A 20,732-nucleotide genomic window follows, 5' to 3' on the forward strand; every position below is an offset into this window, starting at 1 on the left:
AAAGCAGGGGATAGGGCAAAATGGTCCAGAAAATAGCAGACTGAAGCAGAATCCTTGCTGAGCTATCAGTAGGAATCAGCTGCCTGCTCTGTGCCTGTCTGTGAGCCACAGTTCCTGCAGCAGACTTTGACCAAACTGCAGTTTATTAATGGCTTGTGCAGGAATAAAGTCTGTAATAAAAGGCTAGCTAGGGTGCTGGTGAGGGAGGCTCCTGCATCCGATTTTGCTGGCTTCCATAAAAGGGCCTGGCATGCTTTCCCCAGCCATTCTCTCCAGGAATCTGTGTATAAAAACATTTGTTCCACAACCACAGCGAACAGCCTGGCAGCCGCCTGCATGCTTGAGGCTTTCTGCTGTCTGAAGTTTAACTCTGCAGGAGCCTGTGCTGACGCTGAGTCCAATCCTAATTTCAGACTTTCATGTGCTCAACCCGGCCCGTGGGACTGGGGCTGCTGACAATGGCAGCAGCACATCCCTGGTGAGTACGGGGTGAGGATCAGCCTTCACATCGTGCCACTGATGATAAGTGCCAGTGAGGATAATGAGGAGCACTTTTGTAGTGCTTTGCATCTTCCAAGTGCTCTGCTCTCACTAACTAATTAAGCTGCCTCGTGACAAAGGTGTGTTTTTGTTGTGCCTGAAGTAACTGTGCTGTATTGTTATGCAATAGACCGAAATTGGATGGTGTCTGCAGATAGCACTCAGGAAATCAATTAACCAGCTACAGGCTGCTCACACCCCAACAACAGAGCCAGCTTCAGAGCTGCCCTGCGTCCTGTCCTCTGGTTGGCCTTGGCTTGTCTTTGGGAACCTCGGATATTCATGGAAAGCTGCACGTGCCAAGGGTTTGACGATGTGGTTTCAGTGTTTGCAGCAGCTCCATTTCCAGCCACACCATCTCCCAGCCTGCCCAGAGGATGAGTCCCAGTGCTGGTGAGTTAAACCCAGGCACTGCTGGGCTCAGCCCAGGAGCCCAGCTCTGTGCTGCAGGTGCTGTGTTCTAGGAACAGGATTGTCCTGGTGTGGAGTGTCACAAAGGAAAACAAGGTCACACTATGCTGTGCTGCCGTGGGGAGGAATGGAGGGGATGCTCTGCTTTATCTGCAAGATTTCACAACCTTACTGGGCAGCAAAGGCACCTTCCACAGCCCCCCAGTGCCTGCCAGCAGGTGCAGACATTGTCACCAGCCTGCAGTCAGCAGAACCCTGCGTGTCGGTAAGTGCCACCAGGAGGGTAACCCTGGCCTCACAGTGCTGCCCTGATTGCTCTCAGGAAGGGGCTTGAGGTCACTGGACAGATTTCTGACAGTGCTCAGCAGTGAGTCAGAAGGCAACAAGAAAGGTAGGACAGATGGGAAAGGAAACCAAGAAGTAAATGTAGTTAGGTCACTGAACAAACCCAGGTAGCTGCCACATCTTGGATAGTCTGTGCAGCCTGCTTGGAATGCTGGTGTTCATCCTTTGGGAGCCACAGAGGGCACGGCAGGGCTGGGAGGGATACAGAGAAGGATAACTCTGTATGGGAGGGCACCTGTGTTAAGAGATGGGCTGGTTGAAACTGTTCCACCTGGAAAAGGCACTAATGGGGGAGATTTTGTCACAGCTGTGACTGGCACAGAGCTGAACTGGAGGAACAACACTGTGCTGTAGAAGGCAGGGTGCACCCCCTGAACTGGCAGAGGTGAGGGAAGTGCTTGTTCACACAGTGGCACAGGGAATTGTGGGGCTCATTTGCACAGGATGCTCCAAGTGCCAAAACAGAAATGTGTTCAGCAAGAAGCAGATTGAGAGTGAGCACTGGCCACACCAACCAGTGCCTCCACAAGTTTCTCAGCAGGCTGACAGGAGACTAAAGCAGCAGCAGAATTGCTCTGTAGGTGCCTCTTCAATGCTGTCCCTCATGATTTTGGGAGAGGTGAACTCTGGCTCTGGGTTAGTCAGACTGCTCTCATGTTCTCCCAGTTCCTGCAGTGCTGTGCCAACACACGTGCTGCTGTGAGTAAAACACAACACAGGGACTGCCAAAGCAATCGCACTCTGAAAAAATGTGGCATTTTCTGTGTTGTACAAAAGGGGTTTCCTGTGCTGCCCATTTGCCTTTGTGTCTTTTATTCTGCTCAGGAGTGGAGCCTTCCTCTCTCACTGCTTTCCCATGGACAAACAAGTGATTAAGCAGAGGACCTGACCTCTCCAGGTCCATCAGTTGCAATCAGTTACTTCATGACCTCAAAATGGCAATATCAACTTGAAATTAAATCTTTATTACTTGCACCATAGAGGAAATGTCTTCAAACTACCAGAACCAACTAGGGGAATTTTAAAGAGGGAAATCTTTATTCACACTCTTTCAAAGTGGAAGTTGTATTAAGATATTATCATGCTATTGCTTTGTTTTGCAGAATCTCTCTCTTTATATATATATATATTTCTATATATTAAACAAGCTCCTTCTCTTCCCCTGTCTTGCTGTCACTGCTAAACGTGCAGCCAGGAACTCTCCAGCTCACAGAGGTGCCTGTTGTGCAGGGCTGGTACAGCTGGGAGGGAGGCCCTGCTTGCAGCCTTGTCCCTGTGTAGCTGGATGAGCTGGCCCCAGGACAATCCAGCTTCCAGAGGCAAATTCTGGTGGGGAGGACGAGCAGGAGGAGAAAGCTCCAGTGCTCTGAGTGGGAGGCAGAGCTGGCCAGGAGGTGCTGAGCCCCCAGAGAGCTGTAAAAGCCATATCTGTTCTGGAGCAGCCTGTCACAGTCTGTGTCCAGGGTGCTTGGGCAATGCCCAGCTCCTGTGCCAGCTTCCAGCCCAGGACCCTTCCCCATTTCCCAAGGGGAGCAGCATCTCCAGTGCTGGGGGCTCCCCCACTCTTCCTGCACTGCCCAGATGGTTCTCCTGAAGGGTGAGGGCTCTGACTTGTAAGGTCTCAACCAACAAACAGATCCTTCTGGATCCCTTCTGTGCACAGCCATGGTTGGGCTTTGGCTGTTGCGTGTCCCTGAGGAGAGCGAAGCTGCAGCTGGTGGGAGGGGTGCTCACTTGCTGCTGCTCCAGAGGGCTCTCCTCAGGCTCCAGGCTGTGCTGAAAGGGCTGCCCCTGCTCCAGGGCTGCACCAGCTGCATTCCAGATCCCGTTTTTCTGGAGCTAACACCTCTCCAAATGTGGCATTATAAGTCCTGAAGCAGCCAAGTGTGACAGTCTCCATTTGTCACTGTCCCCAGATGAACAGCTCTGTGCCAGTGGATTCTGCAGAGCCTCTCATCATTGGAGCTGTCTCCTTGCACACAGGTGGCTGCAGTGTGACATCCCCAGTGCCTGTGGGACCAGCACAGCCAGAGGGGCTTGCTCAGCCTGCAGGGCTGTGTCTGCCTCCAGCCTGGTGTTGTGAGTGCACAAGTGCAGCCTCACACCCTGCAGATGGATGTGCTGACAGCAGGCACCTCTGCTGAGCTTTGGGGGAGGCAATGCCCCGTGTGAGCCCCAGCAGGAAGCTGTGCAGCAGAGGCACCCATGCAGCAAGGGCAGTGCACAGCAGCACTGCTGCCCTGCTCCCCTGCACACAGCTGTGCCTGGGAGAGTGTCAGGGGAGCAGCTGGATGCTGCCAGCCAGAGGAGCCAGCAGGGCTGCTCACAGGCTCTGCATGTGAGACACTGCTGGACTGTGAACAGCCCCTGGCTCCCAGGAGCTGCCCAAACAGGAACCAGGTGTGCTCAAGGACATTTTGGGCAGGATCTGGAGACTCAGGTCAGTTTGTCTGGAATTTGCTGCTGAACACTCATTAATCAGAGGTTGTGACACAAGCCAGGAAGCTGTGTCACCCTGTGACCTGGGTGCTGGTGGCTGTGGGTTGTGGGTTGGTTCTGACTCTCACCCCACTATTGGAGCTGTTTGAGCCTGTGAGGGGCACTCCTGACAGCACTCAGGAAATCCTTTCTATATGAAGCCACTAAGGCTCTAATTTTACTTTATGTACTAACTCTTCCTTTAAAAAACATGTGAATTTTTTTTCTTGTTGCTGTTAGAGGGGAAGAGACCTGTCTGGCCTTGAGTTAATGCTTTTTCCTTCTGAAATCCATTTTTTCCAGAGGCTGTCACCAAAACATACTGTGTTTATGATTTTAAAAGAGGAGAGGCTGGCCTTGCTGCCTGGGGCAGCCTGGGCAGCAGGATCACAGGGAGCAGGGTGGCTGCCAGCAGCACATGCTCTGCCCCAGGTGTGTGCAACAGAAGGTGCTGCACGATGGAGCTTTGCTGAAGGAAAACCTTTTCTCTAGCTGCCCTCCTCCTGTTTCTCTCACCTCCCTACAGGAACAGACTGGGAGCTTGTGTAGCTTGCTCTGGGCCATGAACCTCAAGGTTTACAGAAAACCTGCTCCTTGCTTCTTTGCATTTCTGGCCCTCACTGGAACTGAGGTCAAATGCCAGCTTTGGTGTTGCTGGGGGTTCACCAGCCCTTCACAGCACCTCCTCTCCTCCACCTGCAGCACAGGACCCCAGCAGTGGCTGTTTGGAGGTTTTATGAACTGGGTCACAGGCAGGAGAGGCTCCTCCCTGCCTGTGAGAGGTACCATAAAGCAGAGCTGGCTGGGTCCTGCCCTGCAGTGCTGTGCCCCTGGTGTGCAGCCTGTGCTCCTGTCCTGGGCCCTGGACACCATCTCCAGCACACAGGCCTTGGACAAGGGTTTCTTGCAGCTCTTTTGTGTCCTCAGCAGTGCAACATCTCCTTCCTGCCAGCACCATCCTTAAAGGTCCATGGCCTGCAGCAGAAAGGGTGGGAAACAGAAGCCTGTGCTTTTCATTGGAGACACCATTTTGCAGCTCAAGAGCAGCTGGGACCGTGGGTACTCCTCAGTTCCTCCCCCTAATCAAAAACCCAGGCAGAGCGAGGAATATTAGAAACTGCCTTGCAGCAGCAGTGAGTTGGAGGAGGCTGTGAGCTGTGGCAGAGCCAGAAATCCAGCCTGGATAGAAACTGAGTGTCTGAGTCACTGGGAGCAAGCCTTGGAGCAGCTGGCTCACCTCTCCCTCCCGAGTGCTCCTGAATGCTGAGTCAGCACGTGCTGGGAGCTGGGGTGTGCCTGAGCTGTGCCTTGGGGCAGCAGAACACTCAGCTTTCCTGCAACCTTTTTATCCTTTCAGTTTATCTGTGGAGCAAAGCTCCCCATTACCTTCTCTTTAGCTTTCCTGACTGGCTGCTGCACCAGTGCCATCCTCTTCCTCCCCTTGTAACCAGGTCTGGAGAGGATGGTGTGCAATGGAGACACCCTCACCCTGCTGTGCCCTTTGGGTGTGACACCTTCAGGCAGGGGCTGAGCAAGGAACCTCTTCTGGCACATGACCCCAGAGCTGATGTCTGGGAGCCCTTCAGGAGGAGGCTGTGACCCCACAAAGCCTCCAGCCTGCAGATGTTCCCAAGGGGAGCACTGCTGCTCTTCCTGGCCACGTGGGGCTGTCAACTGGAGTGGATCTCTGCTGAGGCCTTTATTTAGCTAAAATAGAGAGAGCACAAACCATCAGGAAATGCCCTATTAATACACTGGAGATAGAATCAGGCTGGAAAACTCCAGGCTGGACTGTAACAGCACACAGCCTGTGATTTAAAACCCATGTGTTCAGCAGGCCAGAAGCCAGGAGCCCCAGGCTCTAATCCCAGTGCTGAGTTCCACAACAGAACTTCAGGAAGTGGGGGAGAGGCTTTGTTTAAATTTCCCCATGTTTTCCTGGGCAGGATCCTTTTACCATAGGCATTAAAAGTTTAAGAATTGCTTGGTTTCTTGGGGCTTGCAGTTGGTGGAAGATGTGTGCATTTCCCCAGAAGCCATCAGCAGCATGTATCAGAAAAAGGAGCTGGGTTGTTTTCGGTGGTTTGTTCTGATATTTTTTCCCCTGCTGTGATTAAGAAAAGCTTTTGCTCACCAAGAAGGCATTCTTTAGAGGAGTGCCTGTCCCTCATTAGAGCATAAAAGCAGTTCATAGGTCTTTTGGGGCTGGCAGTAGTAAGACCTTCGAACACACAAGTAAGCTGATCTCCAACTGAACTAAGGCTTAGGTTCCAAACTGCACTGCATTTCTGATTGGATGCACACTCAGCAGCTGGGCTATTTTTGGCTCGTGAGCCACTCTAATGGCTGTTTATTTTTAAGGTCATTTTCTGTTTGCATAGCATGTACACCCTTCTGGTGGGTGGGAGGCATTGTAAAAACAATCACTGCTGTGCAGAGCTAGGAGCTAAGTCTGGAGAGGAATGGAAAAAACAGAACTCAGTGTACTTATTGCTTTAAAGCCCAAAAACATCTGCTTAGGTCATAAAGTTTGCTGGCCCACTCTGAGCTGTGTCCCCAGCGGAAAAAGACTGTTCCAGTTGATACAGACTACTGCAGGGATTGCAGGAGACCTGGGAAAGCCTGCCAGACAACTGGGTATAAACAGAAAGGAAGCATCAGATTGATGCCCTTACCTTCACAGAGTAGACAGAAATCAGAGCAGTCTCCCCACAGCAGAGGAGTCACCACTTGTGCTGGGCTAGCCAGGCCTGGGTCCCAGCTCTTGTTAAGACTCTTGTTCAATAATAACATCCTTTATTGTCCTGCTTTCCTGGCTCCTTCCTGTTGGCAGTATCTTTATTCACACACAGTCAAGTGATACAAATTCACTGGAACAGTAGCAGTTTATAAAAGAGAGGAGTAAGAATAATTATCTTGAACTGAAATTTAAAAAACCACATGGCCACCTGTCAAGCAATGCTCTCCTTGTGACAGCTCATGGTAAGGAAACATTTTACAACATTGGCAGTGTATTCCCAGCCATGCTGCTTTTCCAGACCACAAAATACACAATTCAAAAATATACTAAAAGTAATAATGGAGTTTGTAGAAATGCCTGCTGCAAAACAATTGCTGTTGTCTGATTTCCTCTATATTTACTCCCTTGCTACATTATGATAGAATACTTGAATAAACACAGTTTATTTCTAACTGAATTTGAACTTAAAAGTTGATCTCAAGTAAACTGTAAAGTCTTTGGCTCCCATCCTTGAAGTACATGAAGGACCTTAACTTTGGACTTGTGAGGCTGATAAGGCAGGAGGTGAGCCCACAAGTGAGAATCTGATGCCTTGGGCAGCAGCACAGGAGGGAAGGGGAAGCTGAAGTGCTGTACTTCACAGGATCTTAATTTGGGCTTTTCCCTGGATTTTTACAGACTTTTATCAAGTCTTCCCTGGGCTCTCCTTTTACCTGATAGGCTGGAGATTTCAAGTTTCTAGTAATCTGGTATAACTGCCTGTGTTTGAGATCTGGGCTCTGCACTCAGTTGAGTGAACTGCAGCACCTCTCTCCCTCCATATTTCACTGCTCAGGGTCATTTTCCCTGTCCCTTTGCCCTCCCCTCCCTCCTCCTGGCATGGCCTCTTTCCATGTGAGAGAGCTGGATGCTCCATGCTTTGCTGAGGCTCACACTGAGCCCCACACAAGCTCCCTGCATTCCAAGTACCATTCTCTGAGTGTTTTCAGCCTTGAGAACACAGGGAATCCAGTGCTGGCTGTACTGTGCAGGGATGAGCAGCTATTCCCTCAGGCTGCCATGCCTGCAGTGAGAATCTCAGAATGCTCATGGAAAGGGACATCCAGAGTGGCCCTTGCTGTCACAGAGGAACACACAGTGAGCAGGTCAATGTGTTCAACTCTGGGATTTCATGCTCCTTTTCCTCCCAAGAGCCAATCTCAAACCATTTCAAACAAGAGATGTTTTAGCAGAGATGAAGAATAAGGCACTGAAGGTGAGCTCTTTTGGCCAAGACTGATCCACAGGGCACTGCCCCAGTCCTCAGTGCTCTTCACTGAGCTGTTCTCTCTGTGCTCACATTGTATGAGACATTCTCAGAGGGGAAACCTTGTCTCAGCTCTCACAGCACACACAGGGGCCAGGACCCACCTGCCTAGGCACGGCCTTCAGAGAAACCATCGAGAAGGACACGCACTGGAGGCCAGAGGTTGGCTTCCCAGTGTATAAACACCACCAGCTCCCAGGGAGGTCAGCTGTGGAAAGATGACCAGGATACCTGTGAGGTATAAAACTCTGAGTCAGCTGGCCAGTGCTCAGCCCTGTCATCGTCAGACTTGTCGCTCTCATCGCCGCTGGAGGGCTCGTAGCCCTGCGTGGCAGAGGGGACGGGCTCCGTCTGCCTCCGATCCGCCTCTGCCTCCTTCTTCTTCTCGGCCAGCAGCTGCCTGTAGCACAGGTTGCAGACCCTCAGGGGCTTGGGGGACAGCCTGGGCATCAGGAACCTCTGGCGGGAGCAGTCGGCGCACACGACGAAGCCGCACTTGCGGCAGTGGTGCCTGCGGGTGAGCGTGGAGAACTTGGTGTGCGTGCAGCGCATGCAGATGTCCGTGGCCTTGTCGGGGATCCAGGGCGCCGCGGGCTCCCGGCACGGCTGCCGGCCCGTCTTGCTCAGCAGGTGCTTGATGCACTCCTCCAGGTGGCTGATCCACTCCTTCCTCTCCGTCAGGGACGCTGCCGACACCACAAAGGACTTCTTGGAGGTTTTGATCATCCAGCGGTTCTTCATCTGCAGGGTGTCTGGCAGCGTCTCCAGAGTGACGTCTTCAAGGGGGATGATGTGCTGGGAGTTGTACTTCCTTTTGTTGAGGATGATGCTGCCGTAGACCAGGATGTCGTTGAAGAGGAAAAAGATGCGAGGCTTTGGCTTCTTGCGGCACTCCTTGGTTAGAATCCCTTCTCCCAGGAGCACCCTGCCCGGCAGGGCCAAGGGCTGCCCTGAAGCCCCAAAGCAGCTCTCCACAGCAGCGATGCGCTGGCTGTTGATCTCCGTGTTTGCAAGGTGGTCCATCATGGCCAGCTCCCTCTGCAGAGAGGAAAACACAGAGGGAAGAGGTGAAACTGCAGACACCTGCACCAGGGTGAGGGTGAGTAGCCAGTGGATGCACAGGTGAGATACTCCTGAGGCTACAGGTGATCTCCTGAGCATTCCTGGCTTTAGTTTGTTACCTTTCTAAATACAATCTTCAGACTTTCTGACCTCATTTTGCAACAGCCCAAGCTATACTGAGAAGGTTCAATTTACAGCAATGCAAGCACTTGAAGGCAGAGCCAGGTCTCCCTGGTTGTGCTTTTTACCAGTCTCCCTGTGTGCCCTTAGGAAAAAAAGCTGCTTGAACTGAACCTGATTTTATGCAGATCCATAGAGAGCAAACCTCCTGTTTCTGACTGCACACCTGCTTTCTCAAGGACTGCTTACAGACACACACCCCCCACAGCTCCACTTTGGGCCTGAGCTGAGGCAGGAGCAAAAGAAAACTCTGTGGTATCACCTCTTCCATGCATAGACAAAAAAGGTAAAAAAAGAAATTTAAAAAGCCCCCATGATGTGAATAAACCCACAGAAGTTCAGCCTTTCCTCTGTTATCCCAGACCTGACAGTGCTTCCAAATGCAAGACACATCATTCTGAAAACAACCAGCTCTGCTGAAGGGGAAGTGGAATGCAGCACACTCATCTCTCCCACACCTCTGCACCCTCCTTCTCACTCAGTCTGGGGTTTGACACTGTGCTGTGCTTTGTTCTAGCAGGAAACCCAGGTAAGGGTAACCCTGAAGTGAAAGCAGCTGCTGGCTCTTGGCAGGCTGCACTAAGGGAGGTGCTCCCTGGCAGTGGATTTTCTCCTTGCCCCTTGCAGGCTGGAGGGTGCTGCCCAAGGCCAGCTGGCCATGGCAATGTGAGTCATTTCCCCCTGCACAGAGGTAGCTCAGCCATCACAAGGCAGCTCCAAGATCACAAGGCCATGTGCTGTTGCCCTGCTTGCTGCTGCTGGTTGATGGAAGCACTCGTGCAGAGCTGCTCTCCACTGCTATCCCTGTGCTCCTTGCCCAGAGTCCCTGCTGCCAAGGAGGCTGGAGGGAAGAGGAGGATGACAACATGCCTGGTCCCATGTGTGTGGGACATTCTACCCTTGCTCCTCACCCCCAGTCACCCCTTTGCTGTGCTGGAATGAAACCACAGAGCTGCTGCACACCATGCACCTCTCAGCTGACCCATCTGGCAGGCAGACTGGGCAATTCCTCTGGGTTCCCAGAGCTTCCCTCTCTAGGGTGAAAAGCACAAGGTTCAGCCATGGCAGACCTAACTGGAGTGAGCAGCCTGCAGGAACAGCTTTCACTGAGTGCTGAGTGCTCCTAAGAGCTGCCTTCCTCGGGGTGCCCCTCGAGCTGCAGGGGGGATGTGAATCCTCAGGGCCTCAAAGCCCAGGAGTGCACTGGGTGGGGCTGGGCACTGCTGGGCACATCCACTCACTTCACATTCCTTGAGTGCCCTGGCCAGGCTGCAGCCAGAGGGGGAATCCAGGGCTGCCTGCAGCAGCAGGGGCTGCCAGCACTCCCCAGCCAACCTGCCACGGCACAGCATGCAGCAGCTGGGCCAAGGCTGTCCCTTGTCATCAGAGAGCAGAGAGCCTCCATTCCCAGCGTGGCTCCAGCAGCCTGAGTGCGTCTGTGCAGGGACAGGAGATGTCCTGCTGCAATAAGCACCAGGTGTTTTTACCCTCTCCCTCTCAAATACACAAATGAGGCTGAAGAGCACACAGGCAGGGCAAACTGCTGTCCACAAACTCCCTGACTAGGGCTACCCAGACACCCACCTATCCTGGGATGTGATCTCTCCACACATCCCTGGATGAGGAGTTTCTGTGTGAAAGAGGAAGATGAGCACACAAATAATACAGGAAAAACTCAAATTACAGCTTGGGATCCTTGGTGTGCAAAGACTGTGAATGCAATAATATCCTGTCAAGAACTTTGGGCACCAGCCACACCAAATGGGATAAACCAAAGCAGGCCCACCAGTTTCCTTCCCTTGTGCTGCTGGGTTATGGGGCTCTTAGCCTGCCTCTTTTATTTTATGTAGTTTAGAAGCATGGCCCAACCTCTCAAGAACTTATGGTACTTGACATGTCTCTATTTCTAAAGATCTCTGCACACCAGATTCCAGTGGAAACTAAAATATTTTGTCAGATATAGAGACCCTGCCTGCACAGAGCCAGGAAACCTGAAATCCTTTCCAAAGAGGAGTGTAAGCTGTGCTGCTGTGAAAGCTTCAGCTGATGCACTGACCTGGGTCCCTCTTGGACTTACTGCATGGAGCAAAAGGAGAAGGGGCTGGACACAATCCTGTAGTGTGAAAAAACCAAAGGTGAGCTCTCATTACACATCAGACTTCTACCTGCAGCTATGTCCCTACTCCTCCACCCTCTAGTTTGCTCCCTAGTTAAAATACCACGAGTTAACCAAAGAAAAGTCAACTCTGTTGTGGGAAAATCTTCTCTGCTAAGACTACAATTGTTGGCTGCTCTAGCTCAGGGTATTCCTTGAAGGAGTTTTCGTGGGATGCAAAAGCAGAATGTTTTTCTCCCATCTCTCTCCACCTCAGGCAGAAGTGACCGGAGAACAGCCCAACCACATAATAAAAAGTTAAAAAAAATAAAATGGTAGGAGTGGGACTCACAGTGCCTACCTTTAGGCTTGGACAATTCCCTCTGTGTTATTCCTGTTCAGGTAGGGGGGCAGAAACAGCCATCTGGGGGGCTGACTCATCACATCCCACCACAGGCCAGATCCATCCTGCCCCGAGTTCCACACAGAGCTCAGCTTGACCAACCACATAAATCCCAATTTCATGTTAATACTGTGACTCACTGCAAATAATCCACAGTTTGGCTTTGGAATGCAGGCACTTTGTGAATCTGGTAAATAAAGATAGCTGCTGAGTGTTACTATGGTCTGCTTTCCTGAGAGATGAGAGCCTCTCCCTTTGGAACAAAGTGAGGGTATGAAGTCCAATCTACTTTATTCATTTTGGTAAATTAATTTTTTCTCCTGTTTGCTTAAGTTTGCTGTGTCAGGTCAGCATGCTCACAGTGCTTATTAGCAAGTGCTACATGTGCCCAGGTACCACATGCAGCAGTAACAGCTTACCCAGCTGAAATTAAGGAGGCAAGATGTGTTTTTCTGGCATGCTGCTTTTCACAGAAGTTTCTGGCATGGCAAATTCTGATGTTTTTTCCATCAGGAACTGCTGGGTCTGCATGTGATCAAATACTGTGCAGTGAACATGACTGATGTTCAAAGGAAAAGAACCACAGCTTGGCACTCCCCTCCAGAAGTAAGCACGCCACAACACTTAACAATGCGGGCTTGTTCACTTGTGATTATAAACAGCCATGCTGATGCCTGCCAGGCACAGCATTTCAGCTTCAGCTCACGGGTCAGCAAGTCTGGGGTATGTTTTTCAAGTCTGTATGTACCTAAGGCTTAGGTGTACCGATGCAGAGAGCTGTTCCACCTGATCCTTCCATTCCTGCCATCAGGCAGAGCTGACAGCCCTGGTATCCACTGCATACCTCGTGCATACCACACATGGGATGGTCCATGACACCCAGATCTCACTGCTGAGGGCTGCCAGCAGGGAATGCCCCGAGCCTCATCTCTCTGCAGCTTTTCCTGAATCCCTCTTTCTGCCTTGCTCTGAGAAATCTCTCCTGGAGTTAGGGCAGCCATAAGCTCTTGCTCACCAAGACAGCAAGTAGGATGCAGCTGCCCGAGCAGGCATTTAGAGCAAGAAGAACAAAGTTCCTCTCCTTTTCCTGCCGGAGGGCATTTCAGCTCGCTTCTCCCTCTCTCCCGGCACGCTGTAGCTGCTGAGGTAAGGAGGCCAGGCTCTGGTAAGCCCCTTCCTGCCGTGCTTACGAGGAACCCAACTCAGCACATGCACATTTTGGGGCTGGCTGTCACAGGGAGCCTTTAAGAATGCGACAGTCCCGGTGGGACAGGGACTGACTGAGCTGCCAAGCGTCTCGCCACTGCTGCTCAGCCGGGCCAGAGCAAGGGGACGGCCGGGCAGGCTTTGAGGAGCTCAGGCTGATGCTACCGAACCCGGCTCGCGGGCAGCCTGAGCTCAGCTGTGGCGCTCGCAAGTGCCAGCCAGGCTCAGAGGCGCCCAAGCAGCGCAGGAAGGGCAGGAAGGGAGGGAGGAAGGGGGAAAACCACGAAACTCAAGGCAGAGCCTTACCCCGTCCGTGCCCCGCTCCCTGTCCCCGCACTCATCCCGAGGCTCTCCGGACTCGTGACCAAGGACACACACGGGCTGGCTGCCGAGGGGACCGCCAGGGAAGCGACAATTGTCCCTCGCAGCGCCCGGGGCTCAGCGCCCCTCTGGGACAGGCGCTGGGCCCAAGCGGGGTCCCGCTTACAGCTCCGCAACAGGACAGCGTCCGGGTTTGGTACGCGGGCAAAGTTGGGACTTAAATAAAACCCCAACACACCCGCCCCTCTAAAAAACCACCACCGCCTCCCCTCTAAAAACCCAACACACCCGCCCCTCTAAAAACCCAACACACCCGCCCCTCTAAAACCCCAACACACCCGCCCCTCTAAAACCCCAACACACCCGTCCCTCTGGAGCGGCTTTCGGGCCGCAGGCTCCGCACACGCGTGACGGGACCCCGGGCAGGACACACCGCGGGACGGGCAGCGCACACCGCGGGACCCCGGGCCGAAGCCGGCAGCCCGCACGGCTCCCTCACCCCGCCGCTCTGTCCCACGGCGGGCGGAACGGAGCCGCCAGACCGCTCCTGTTCCCCGCCAGACCGCTCCTGTCCCCCGCTCCGGCCCGGCAGCGGAAAACCCCCAGCTCTCCCCTCCGTCCCACACCGAACCCCCGGCTCTCCCCGCCACCCCGCGCCGCCCGAACCCAACCCCGCTCGGCCCGTACCTGCCGGCCCCGGTAACGCTCCCGCGGGCCGCGCCGGGAGGCTCCGCTCCGCTCCAGGGCCGGGCCCCGCTGCCGCTCCCCGCCCACCGCTACCGCCGCCAATGGGCGCCCCGGGGCCGGGCTGGGCTGACGGGGCTGGGGCTGCCCCACGGGGCCGTGAGGGGGCTGGCTGTGCCCCAGGGCTGCCGGCGTGCCCCAGGGCTGCGTGTGCCCCAGGGCTGCGTGTGTGCCCCATGGCTGCCTGTGTACCCCACGGCTGTGTGTGCCCCATGGCTGTGTATGCCCCATGTCTGTGCCCCACGGCTGTGTGCCCCATGGCTGCCTGTGCCCCATGGCTGTGTGTGTGCCCCATAGTTCTGTGTGCCCTGCTGCCATCCCGCACCCTCCTGCACACTCTCCTCTCGGCCCCTCTAGCACAGCTCAGTGTATTCAGTTTGCTGGCAGTTTCAAGTTTCCAGTTTGATCACCCCCTAATCACGTTATATTCCATCCAGCAGAAGGGTACACATAGATGGCATTGTACAAAGATTGTTTCAGTGATAAAATACCCCCGGTGTTTCACAGTTAAGAAGAAAGATATAAATAGAACTACAAATTACACTGGTCCAAAACAGAAACCAGACCTGCTCCCAAGCCTTGGATCACAGCTTCTCACCACTTTTGTGGTTACACTTACAGACGTCTGTGTAGAGAATGCTCTATTAACACCGAATTGGCGTTGCAGGAAAACCTTTTGCATTCCTCTCTCCCACCCAGTCATGACAGTGCCAGGAGGGTGGTGGGCAGGGGCTGTGAGTGCCCCAGCACTGCTGAAGGTGCTGCAGGGCACCCGAGCTCTGGCCCTTGCCAGGTGCAGTCCCACAACCCCAGGCCTGGGCTGATCTATAATTCAGGTGCTTGCTCACTTTCTGTAATAGCTTTTCTATTTTTAATGGGAAGTGATGGACCTGTCAAGGTATTAGAAATATTTTTTTTCCCAGGTTTTCATTTTCTTTGGTAATAATAATATGGGCTGGGAAGCTCATGGTGCACTTTAGAGCTAAAGTGCTTGGCAATCATGGGGGCTTCCACAAGACCTTATTTCTTTACACTTTGTGGTTGTGTCAGATGAGCAGATAAATGAGGACACGGACTAAGCTCAGTGCCTAGCAGTGTATGAGGGGGGATTACAGACAGAGCCATCAGGTCACTGAGAAACCCCTGAAAACCTGGGAGAAAGCTCAGCACTGAGGGGAGGCTGCTGGGCTGCACAGATTCAGGTTATCACTATATATATATAGTGATATATAAGTTATATATATATATATATATATATATATGTATATATGTATGTATATATATATATATATATGTATATATATATATGTATATATATATGTATATATCAGGGCTTTCCAGTCCTCCTCCCTTTTCTGTGGGACTGAATGGTCTGCCGGTGCAAGGAGCATGGTCTGCCTTTGCAGACTGTTTCTCACACCTGGGAGCTGGTTTATGTGGAGTTGCTAACTCTGAGGAGATCTGCCCAGCTTAGAAATTAATTCCCTGCAGAATGCTGGGGGTTTTTTAACAAGGTCCAACTGTAAATATCTGTAAACTATAAATAGACAAAGCACTGAACTAAATATGCCAGAGTTTGTCTTAGCTGTCAGGCTAATTCAGATCTAACCAGCCACAGATTATTACTCTGAAACTGGTTTTTTCCCTCCTGTATGCTAAAATTATTCTGAATTTGCTCTCATATGCTAATGAGACTATGCTAATAATAGTCTTTATTACTGAGATTTAATATTTTATTTTTCTTGTTGTTTCTCAGCATGCTCACCTGGACAACACATCAGCCAAACACAGCATTGGGCTGGCCAAACCACCTGGGATTAGGAGGTTTTTTTTGTTTCTCTTCAGTCAGAAGTGGAGGTGTGCTCAGGCAAGTGTTGCATGAGGCAAGGGAAGCCCCAAAATCCACTTTGTGCTCACAGTCAGTGTTAAGCAGTTGCAATTGAGAGCTGCCTTTCTGTTGGTATTTTGTTTGTTTGTTTTGGAAGCTCTTACACACTTGCTTGAATTCCTCACTGAGATGCAAACTGGGAGTTTCACCAGTAATCTTAAGAGTTGTTTGAGAGGCAGGCTCAGGAGCTCTGTTTTTCCTGGCTGTAAACCCAAACATTTGTGGGATCACTTGAAAAAGCTGCAGCCCAAATTACCAGCTTTTAAAGCAACTAGAGCAAGGTGAAGATACTTTATCTGATTGCCTCTGGCATTTTCTCCAAAGCCACTTGTTTCTCAGTAGCAGAAATATCTTGCCCAATTGGGATGCAATAATTTCAAAGCAAGTAAAGGAAACTGCAGCTGCTCAGCTGAGTCAGCCAAAGGTAAGCTCTGCAGGGGAGAAAATGTTTTTTTATTATCTTCTAGTGGCAAAATTACTACAACAGCCTGCAGGAAAAGATTAGATTATAATAGTAACAAAAACATCTGTTAAATTCTCAGCTCAGTGTATGTTTAGTGCTTGTTTGGAAAAGAAGGAAAAACAACCCAGGCATTTGATAAAATTCTTTTGACTAAAACTCAGTATTTAGATTCAGTTTGGGATGTTAGGAACCCACTGTGATCATAGGATAGACAGTGATTTTAACTAATTGACTACATGGGGCATTTAATCAGTGGACAAGACAGCCTTTAGCAATGGAGATTTTACTGAATTGAGCTTGGCATACTGTGACCTAATGAAGGAGTAAGGCAACTTGTGTTCATCATCCAGGTTACCTGTAGGGATGAGTGACCTCTGTCCTGAGTGAGGGTTGGGGATGAATGTTTGTCTGGTCTGGCTCCTGGGGGTTCAGCTAATCAGCCTCTTCAGAAATGTGTGACTTGCCATGAATGATTTGTGTCTCTGAGGCACTACCAGCTTCATCTGCCTGCTTCAGAAATGCCTGCTTCCAAGTCTGGCAGTGCAGAAGTCACATCCACACTCAGCTCTGTCAGTACAGGCTGGAATTCAGGTGCCAGTTCCCAAATTCTCACTGCTCCTCATGCCTTGAGGCTGCTGCCCAGCAAACCTGTTTGAGAGGTTGCTTGTGCCTCAGGGCATCTCTCAGCCCTGGTGCAGGAAATTACCCATTTCTTGAGAGCCTGGCTGCAAAATGAATGCCCAAGTGATGAAAGTGTTCCTGAAAGCAACCTTTGCTTGCTGCTCTGCCTTTTGCATAAAGCAATGCTCAATCAATGTGCTTTTGTTTTTTACAGAGGCTCTGTGTGTGTGCATCACTTTATCCTCAGGATCTTGAAGGGCAGCATAAATTCTAATAACTGTGAGGGTTTGTGCCCTTCTCTCGGGGAGTTCCACTCTTGGAGAGTTCCATTTGGTCACAGGGTGCTTGGTCACTGACACAGAGCAGAGGGTGATTTGCTGTTGCCTCCAGCAGCAGCGGGCTCTGGCTCAGAGTGAATCACCCAGGGGCTGAGGAACATCCCCCAGAGCTCCTGACTCACACCCCATGTGCCTCACCACGGGCCATGTCCCAGCTCACCAATCTCAGTGACCCTCACAAAAGCTCTTTGTGCAAGGATGATAAAACCTCTCACATTTGCAGATTCTAAAGTTACAAGTTTGTCTTGGTGCTTGCTGCACCCTTCCCTGCTCAGACCTCAGCCCTGCTCCCTGCTCCACGAGTGCAGTGCTGTAGAGTTGGAACTTCAAGAATGATCAGTAATTTCTGAGTGGATTGAGTGTGTTGGTTGTGATGTGTCTCCAGGCTGCACCCAGGAACTGCCCAGTGCAGGGACTCCCAAGAGGGGAAGCTCAGAAGTCCGAGCTCTCCTGATTTGCAGGAGGGGTGAGCACACACTGAGGAACGAGCAGGAGCCCTGACATGCTGCAGCCCCTGCTCTGAGCAGTGCTCCCCATAGTGGGAACAGGCTGGAGTTGGAATATAAAAGGTGAAGGTGGGAAAAGCTGAGGTAGGAGAATATAAAACATCAGGACTGTGAGAAGGTGCAGGTGTTCAGTGCAGAGAAGGATGTAATGTTAGAACAAAATGTATGAAATTAATGTGGGAAAAAGAGGGGTGTCCAGAAAAGCTCCTGAATGCATTTTTCAGTATGCTGAGAGAAAGCTGCACTTTCTGAGCCCAGCCTTCCTTGCAGAAGGGACCATTCTGGGCACGTTCTTCTCAGCCCTTTTCCTACTGCTGCTGTTCTGTCTGAACAGTGATCTCCTATTCAGTGTGCCTTTATTGCACAAGATAAATCATGGTGAACAAATAACTGGTGAGCAAGTGTTTCAAAGACTAAACTGAGGTAGATTAGCCATTTCAAATATTGAAACAGGGGAAAAGTGTGGGGAACAGAGTGTGATAATCACTGGCTAATGCAAAAAGATGTAAATGACTGGTTGACTGATTAGTCAAAGACAAATAAAAGAGTGTCATTCCTGAACCCTGCTTTGCCTATGGATATAGCTTCTATTTATGTGAAGAACATGCTTTGGTCTCTTTCCTTTGTAACTGCTACCCAGGCTGAATGTGTGCATTGCTCAGGAAGGAAAAATCTTCTCTTTGTAAGGGACCTTGCCCCACATCAGTGTCTTTTGTGCAGGAAGGCATCTGCTGCCATTGCCCGGGGAAGGTTCATGCACTGAGTGCATGTGCAGAGAGCTCTGTGAAGGGGGAACAAAAAGGGAAATCTTTGTTTCCTTTTGTTATCTTCAAATACAAGGGAACACAGCCATGTGATGTGGGTTTTTTCCAAGGTGTTCTGCTGACATCCTGGAAACCAAGAGAGCAAACCTCAGCTTGGCTGAGATCCCCATCCATTGTCATGCTGGGTCTTTAGGTACTGAGGTGCTGATCTGAATGAGGAATTGGGGATTTCTCCTGAGGTGGAAGAGGTTTATTGGCTTTTAGAGATTGTGTTGCTGCCTGGGTGGTGCAGGATGTATGAGATGTGACACAGAGGATGTATGAAGGATCACACCTTAATTTGTGAAGTGTAAAAATTGGTGTCTGGTTGAGAAACTAGAGGGATGTTGTATAATCGGAGGTTTGTGGTTGCTGTTGGGGGGCATCTGAAGGAGGAGCTGAGAATTCTGCTCTGTGCTTCAGCTCAAGCTCTGCAAAAATTGTCCATGTCCAGGTGATGCCATTCTGCATTTTTGGGAGAGTTTTGGAAGAGTTAACATTTTCCTGAGATTTCTCTCTTATTGGAATACTGAAATGCAAGAGGCTTTGGTTTTCTTTTTCTTTAATTTTTTTTAAATTTATTTTGTTTTTGCTTTTGTTTTATCTGTTCCCAGAATGGCATATTTCATCTCTAACCTCACCCCTGAAGAGCAGCTGGGGGAAGGCACTGCAGGTTGGCTCTGTACCATTTGGGCTGTTTGATTTCATTAGCTTGGGAGCCCTCACAAATGCCTCAGGCCATGCACCTCCTCGTGGACCCAACCTGGGAGAATCTCTTGAGCTGCTGCATGCATTAGCCTTCATTAATACAATTAGCATAATAGCAATTAGGATTCATTATTCCCAGCAAAAAGATAAAGCTGGTAAATCATATCTGTGAATCGAATTCCTCAGCGCCTTGCCTTGGGATTGCTTCATTTTGGAGTTGTTTGCTGTTTATATCCTTCCATCTTCTAGAAAAAAAGAGAAAGCCACATAATGGTAAAACTGTTTGGGTCAGAGAAATGCCCCGAGATGATCCTTCAGGCATGCTAAATAGGTGAGGTGATCTATGGGACCCTCACAGTTCACACAGCCACTCAACGGCACAAACTGCAAACTTCATCTTCTTCAAGCACAAAAGCTGCTTAGTTTCCCCATGTTGAAGACTTTTTATAATAGCAATAAGACAACTCTAGAGAGAGCCATCTAATATTAACTCCAGGGAGTAATCATCTAATCACAATCTGGGGGTGATTTGAAGCACTCATCTGGACCAAATGCCTCACAACACCCCAGGAGTGGTTTTATTGCATGATAGCAGTACCCCATTGAGCCTTATTGCTTAATTAAAAACAAATTCCCAAGTAATTTTTTTGCCTTTCCATAAAAACACAGTAGTACATAGCATGTATAAAACATCCATTAAATGATGGTAGATGCAAATTTCCATTGTGAGATACAATCCGTTTCTTTACCACTTGGGGTTGAAGTTAAATGTAAAACCATTTCCTATAATCTGTGCACTGCTGTGTTTAGAGAGGGATAAATATGGGAAAGAGAGGTTCATTGTAGGATGCCTTGTTTTTATTAAGTGATATGTTTGGTCCCTTACAAAGGAATTCAATTTCTCATCCATCTTGCAGACACAGCAGTCAGTCATCACTGTGGCCTTTTCTGCTTCTTCCTGGAGATTTCCTCAGCTTGCAGCATTCCAGGGCAGCTTCAGGGGAATGCTGTCCTTGTGTGGGATTGCCGTGGCTCTCAGAGCAGAGAGAGCAGTGCTGCTGCTGTGTTTGGGGTCACACAGCACAGAACAGGGGGTGCCCATGAGTCCTTGTGGGTTCTGCAGTCTGACAGGGATTAAACCTGGTTGGTGCATGGTTTATCCCCTTTGTGGTGATAAACCCTGGTTTATCCACCAGGTTGATCCCCTTTGGTGGTGCTGGCCTCAGGCTGCCCTGGCTGTGGCTGAGATGTCTCCCAGCCCTGCAGTTTCCCTGGGAGAACTTCCACAGCTGTGCCAGGGCCCCTGCTCTGCTGGGCACCCAGAGTGTGCTTGGGAAGGGTGTGAATGTCCCTCCAGTTTGTGGAGAGGAATGCCTGGGCTCCCTGGCACCTCTGCAGAGTGTTTTCATTGCCCCAAGGACTCTGAGTGTTGTTTACATGGGAAAAGAAGAAGATGAATGTGTCCTTACAAACAGAGCATGAGAATCTGCTTGTAGATAGGGCCAGGGACTTACAGATAGGGAGGGAGGGAGGGAGGGAAGAAACCATCAGTTCTAGAAAATGTTACCAATTGA

The 20,732-nt window shown here is 50.7% G+C and overlaps 2 protein-coding genes across 5 annotated transcripts in view; one reads left to right on the plus strand and one right to left on the minus strand.

Moving 5' to 3' along the window:
• Positions 1 to 6,582: 6,582 nt before the first annotated feature.
• PLEKHF1 (pleckstrin homology and FYVE domain containing 1) lies at positions 6,583 to 13,834 on the minus strand. Of its 4 annotated transcripts, XM_063167703.1 has the most exons (4): positions 13,775 to 13,814; positions 11,980 to 12,085; positions 11,119 to 11,175; positions 6,583 to 8,858 (listed from the first exon to the last, which is right to left on the minus strand). In XM_063167703.1, the coding sequence occupies exon 4, from the start codon at positions 8,844 to 8,846 to the stop codon at positions 8,025 to 8,027; it is 822 nt and encodes a 273-aa protein (XP_063023773.1). In that variant the 5' UTR covers positions 8,847 to 8,858; positions 11,119 to 11,175; positions 11,980 to 12,085; positions 13,775 to 13,814; the 3' UTR covers positions 6,583 to 8,024. The 4 variants fall into 4 exon arrangements, with proteins under 4 accessions (XP_063023773.1, XP_063023774.1, XP_063023772.1 ...); XM_063167704.1 differs by lacking the exon at positions 11,980 to 12,085; XM_063167702.1 differs by lacking the exons at positions 11,119 to 11,175; positions 11,980 to 12,085 and having other exon boundaries at positions 13,775 to 13,834.
• The window catches only part of LOC134424507 (uncharacterized), a 39,979-nt gene continuing 28,091 nt past the window's right edge, over positions 8,845 to 20,732 (plus strand). The window contains exons 1-6 of the mRNA XM_063168325.1: positions 8,845 to 8,942; positions 9,580 to 9,591; positions 9,690 to 9,728; positions 11,894 to 11,952; positions 12,534 to 12,706; positions 15,588 to 15,698. Coding sequence (XP_063024395.1) covers positions 8,845 to 8,942; positions 9,580 to 9,591; positions 9,690 to 9,728; positions 11,894 to 11,952; positions 12,534 to 12,706; positions 15,588 to 15,698 — 492 coding nt within the window. The remainder of the gene's footprint in view (positions 8,943 to 9,579; positions 9,592 to 9,689; positions 9,729 to 11,893; positions 11,953 to 12,533; positions 12,707 to 15,587; positions 15,699 to 20,732) is intronic.

This window comes from Melospiza melodia, chromosome 13 (assembly GCF_035770615.1).
Source record: "Melospiza melodia melodia isolate bMelMel2 chromosome 13, bMelMel2.pri, whole genome shotgun sequence".
NCBI classification, from domain to species: domain Eukaryota; kingdom Metazoa; phylum Chordata; class Aves; order Passeriformes; family Passerellidae; genus Melospiza; species Melospiza melodia.

Excerpts from the sequence above, each read along its gene's own strand:
- PLEKHF1 (XM_063167702.1), bottom strand. The coding sequence starts at position 8,846 with ATGATGGACCACCTTGCAAACACGGAGATCAACAGCCAGCGCATCGCT.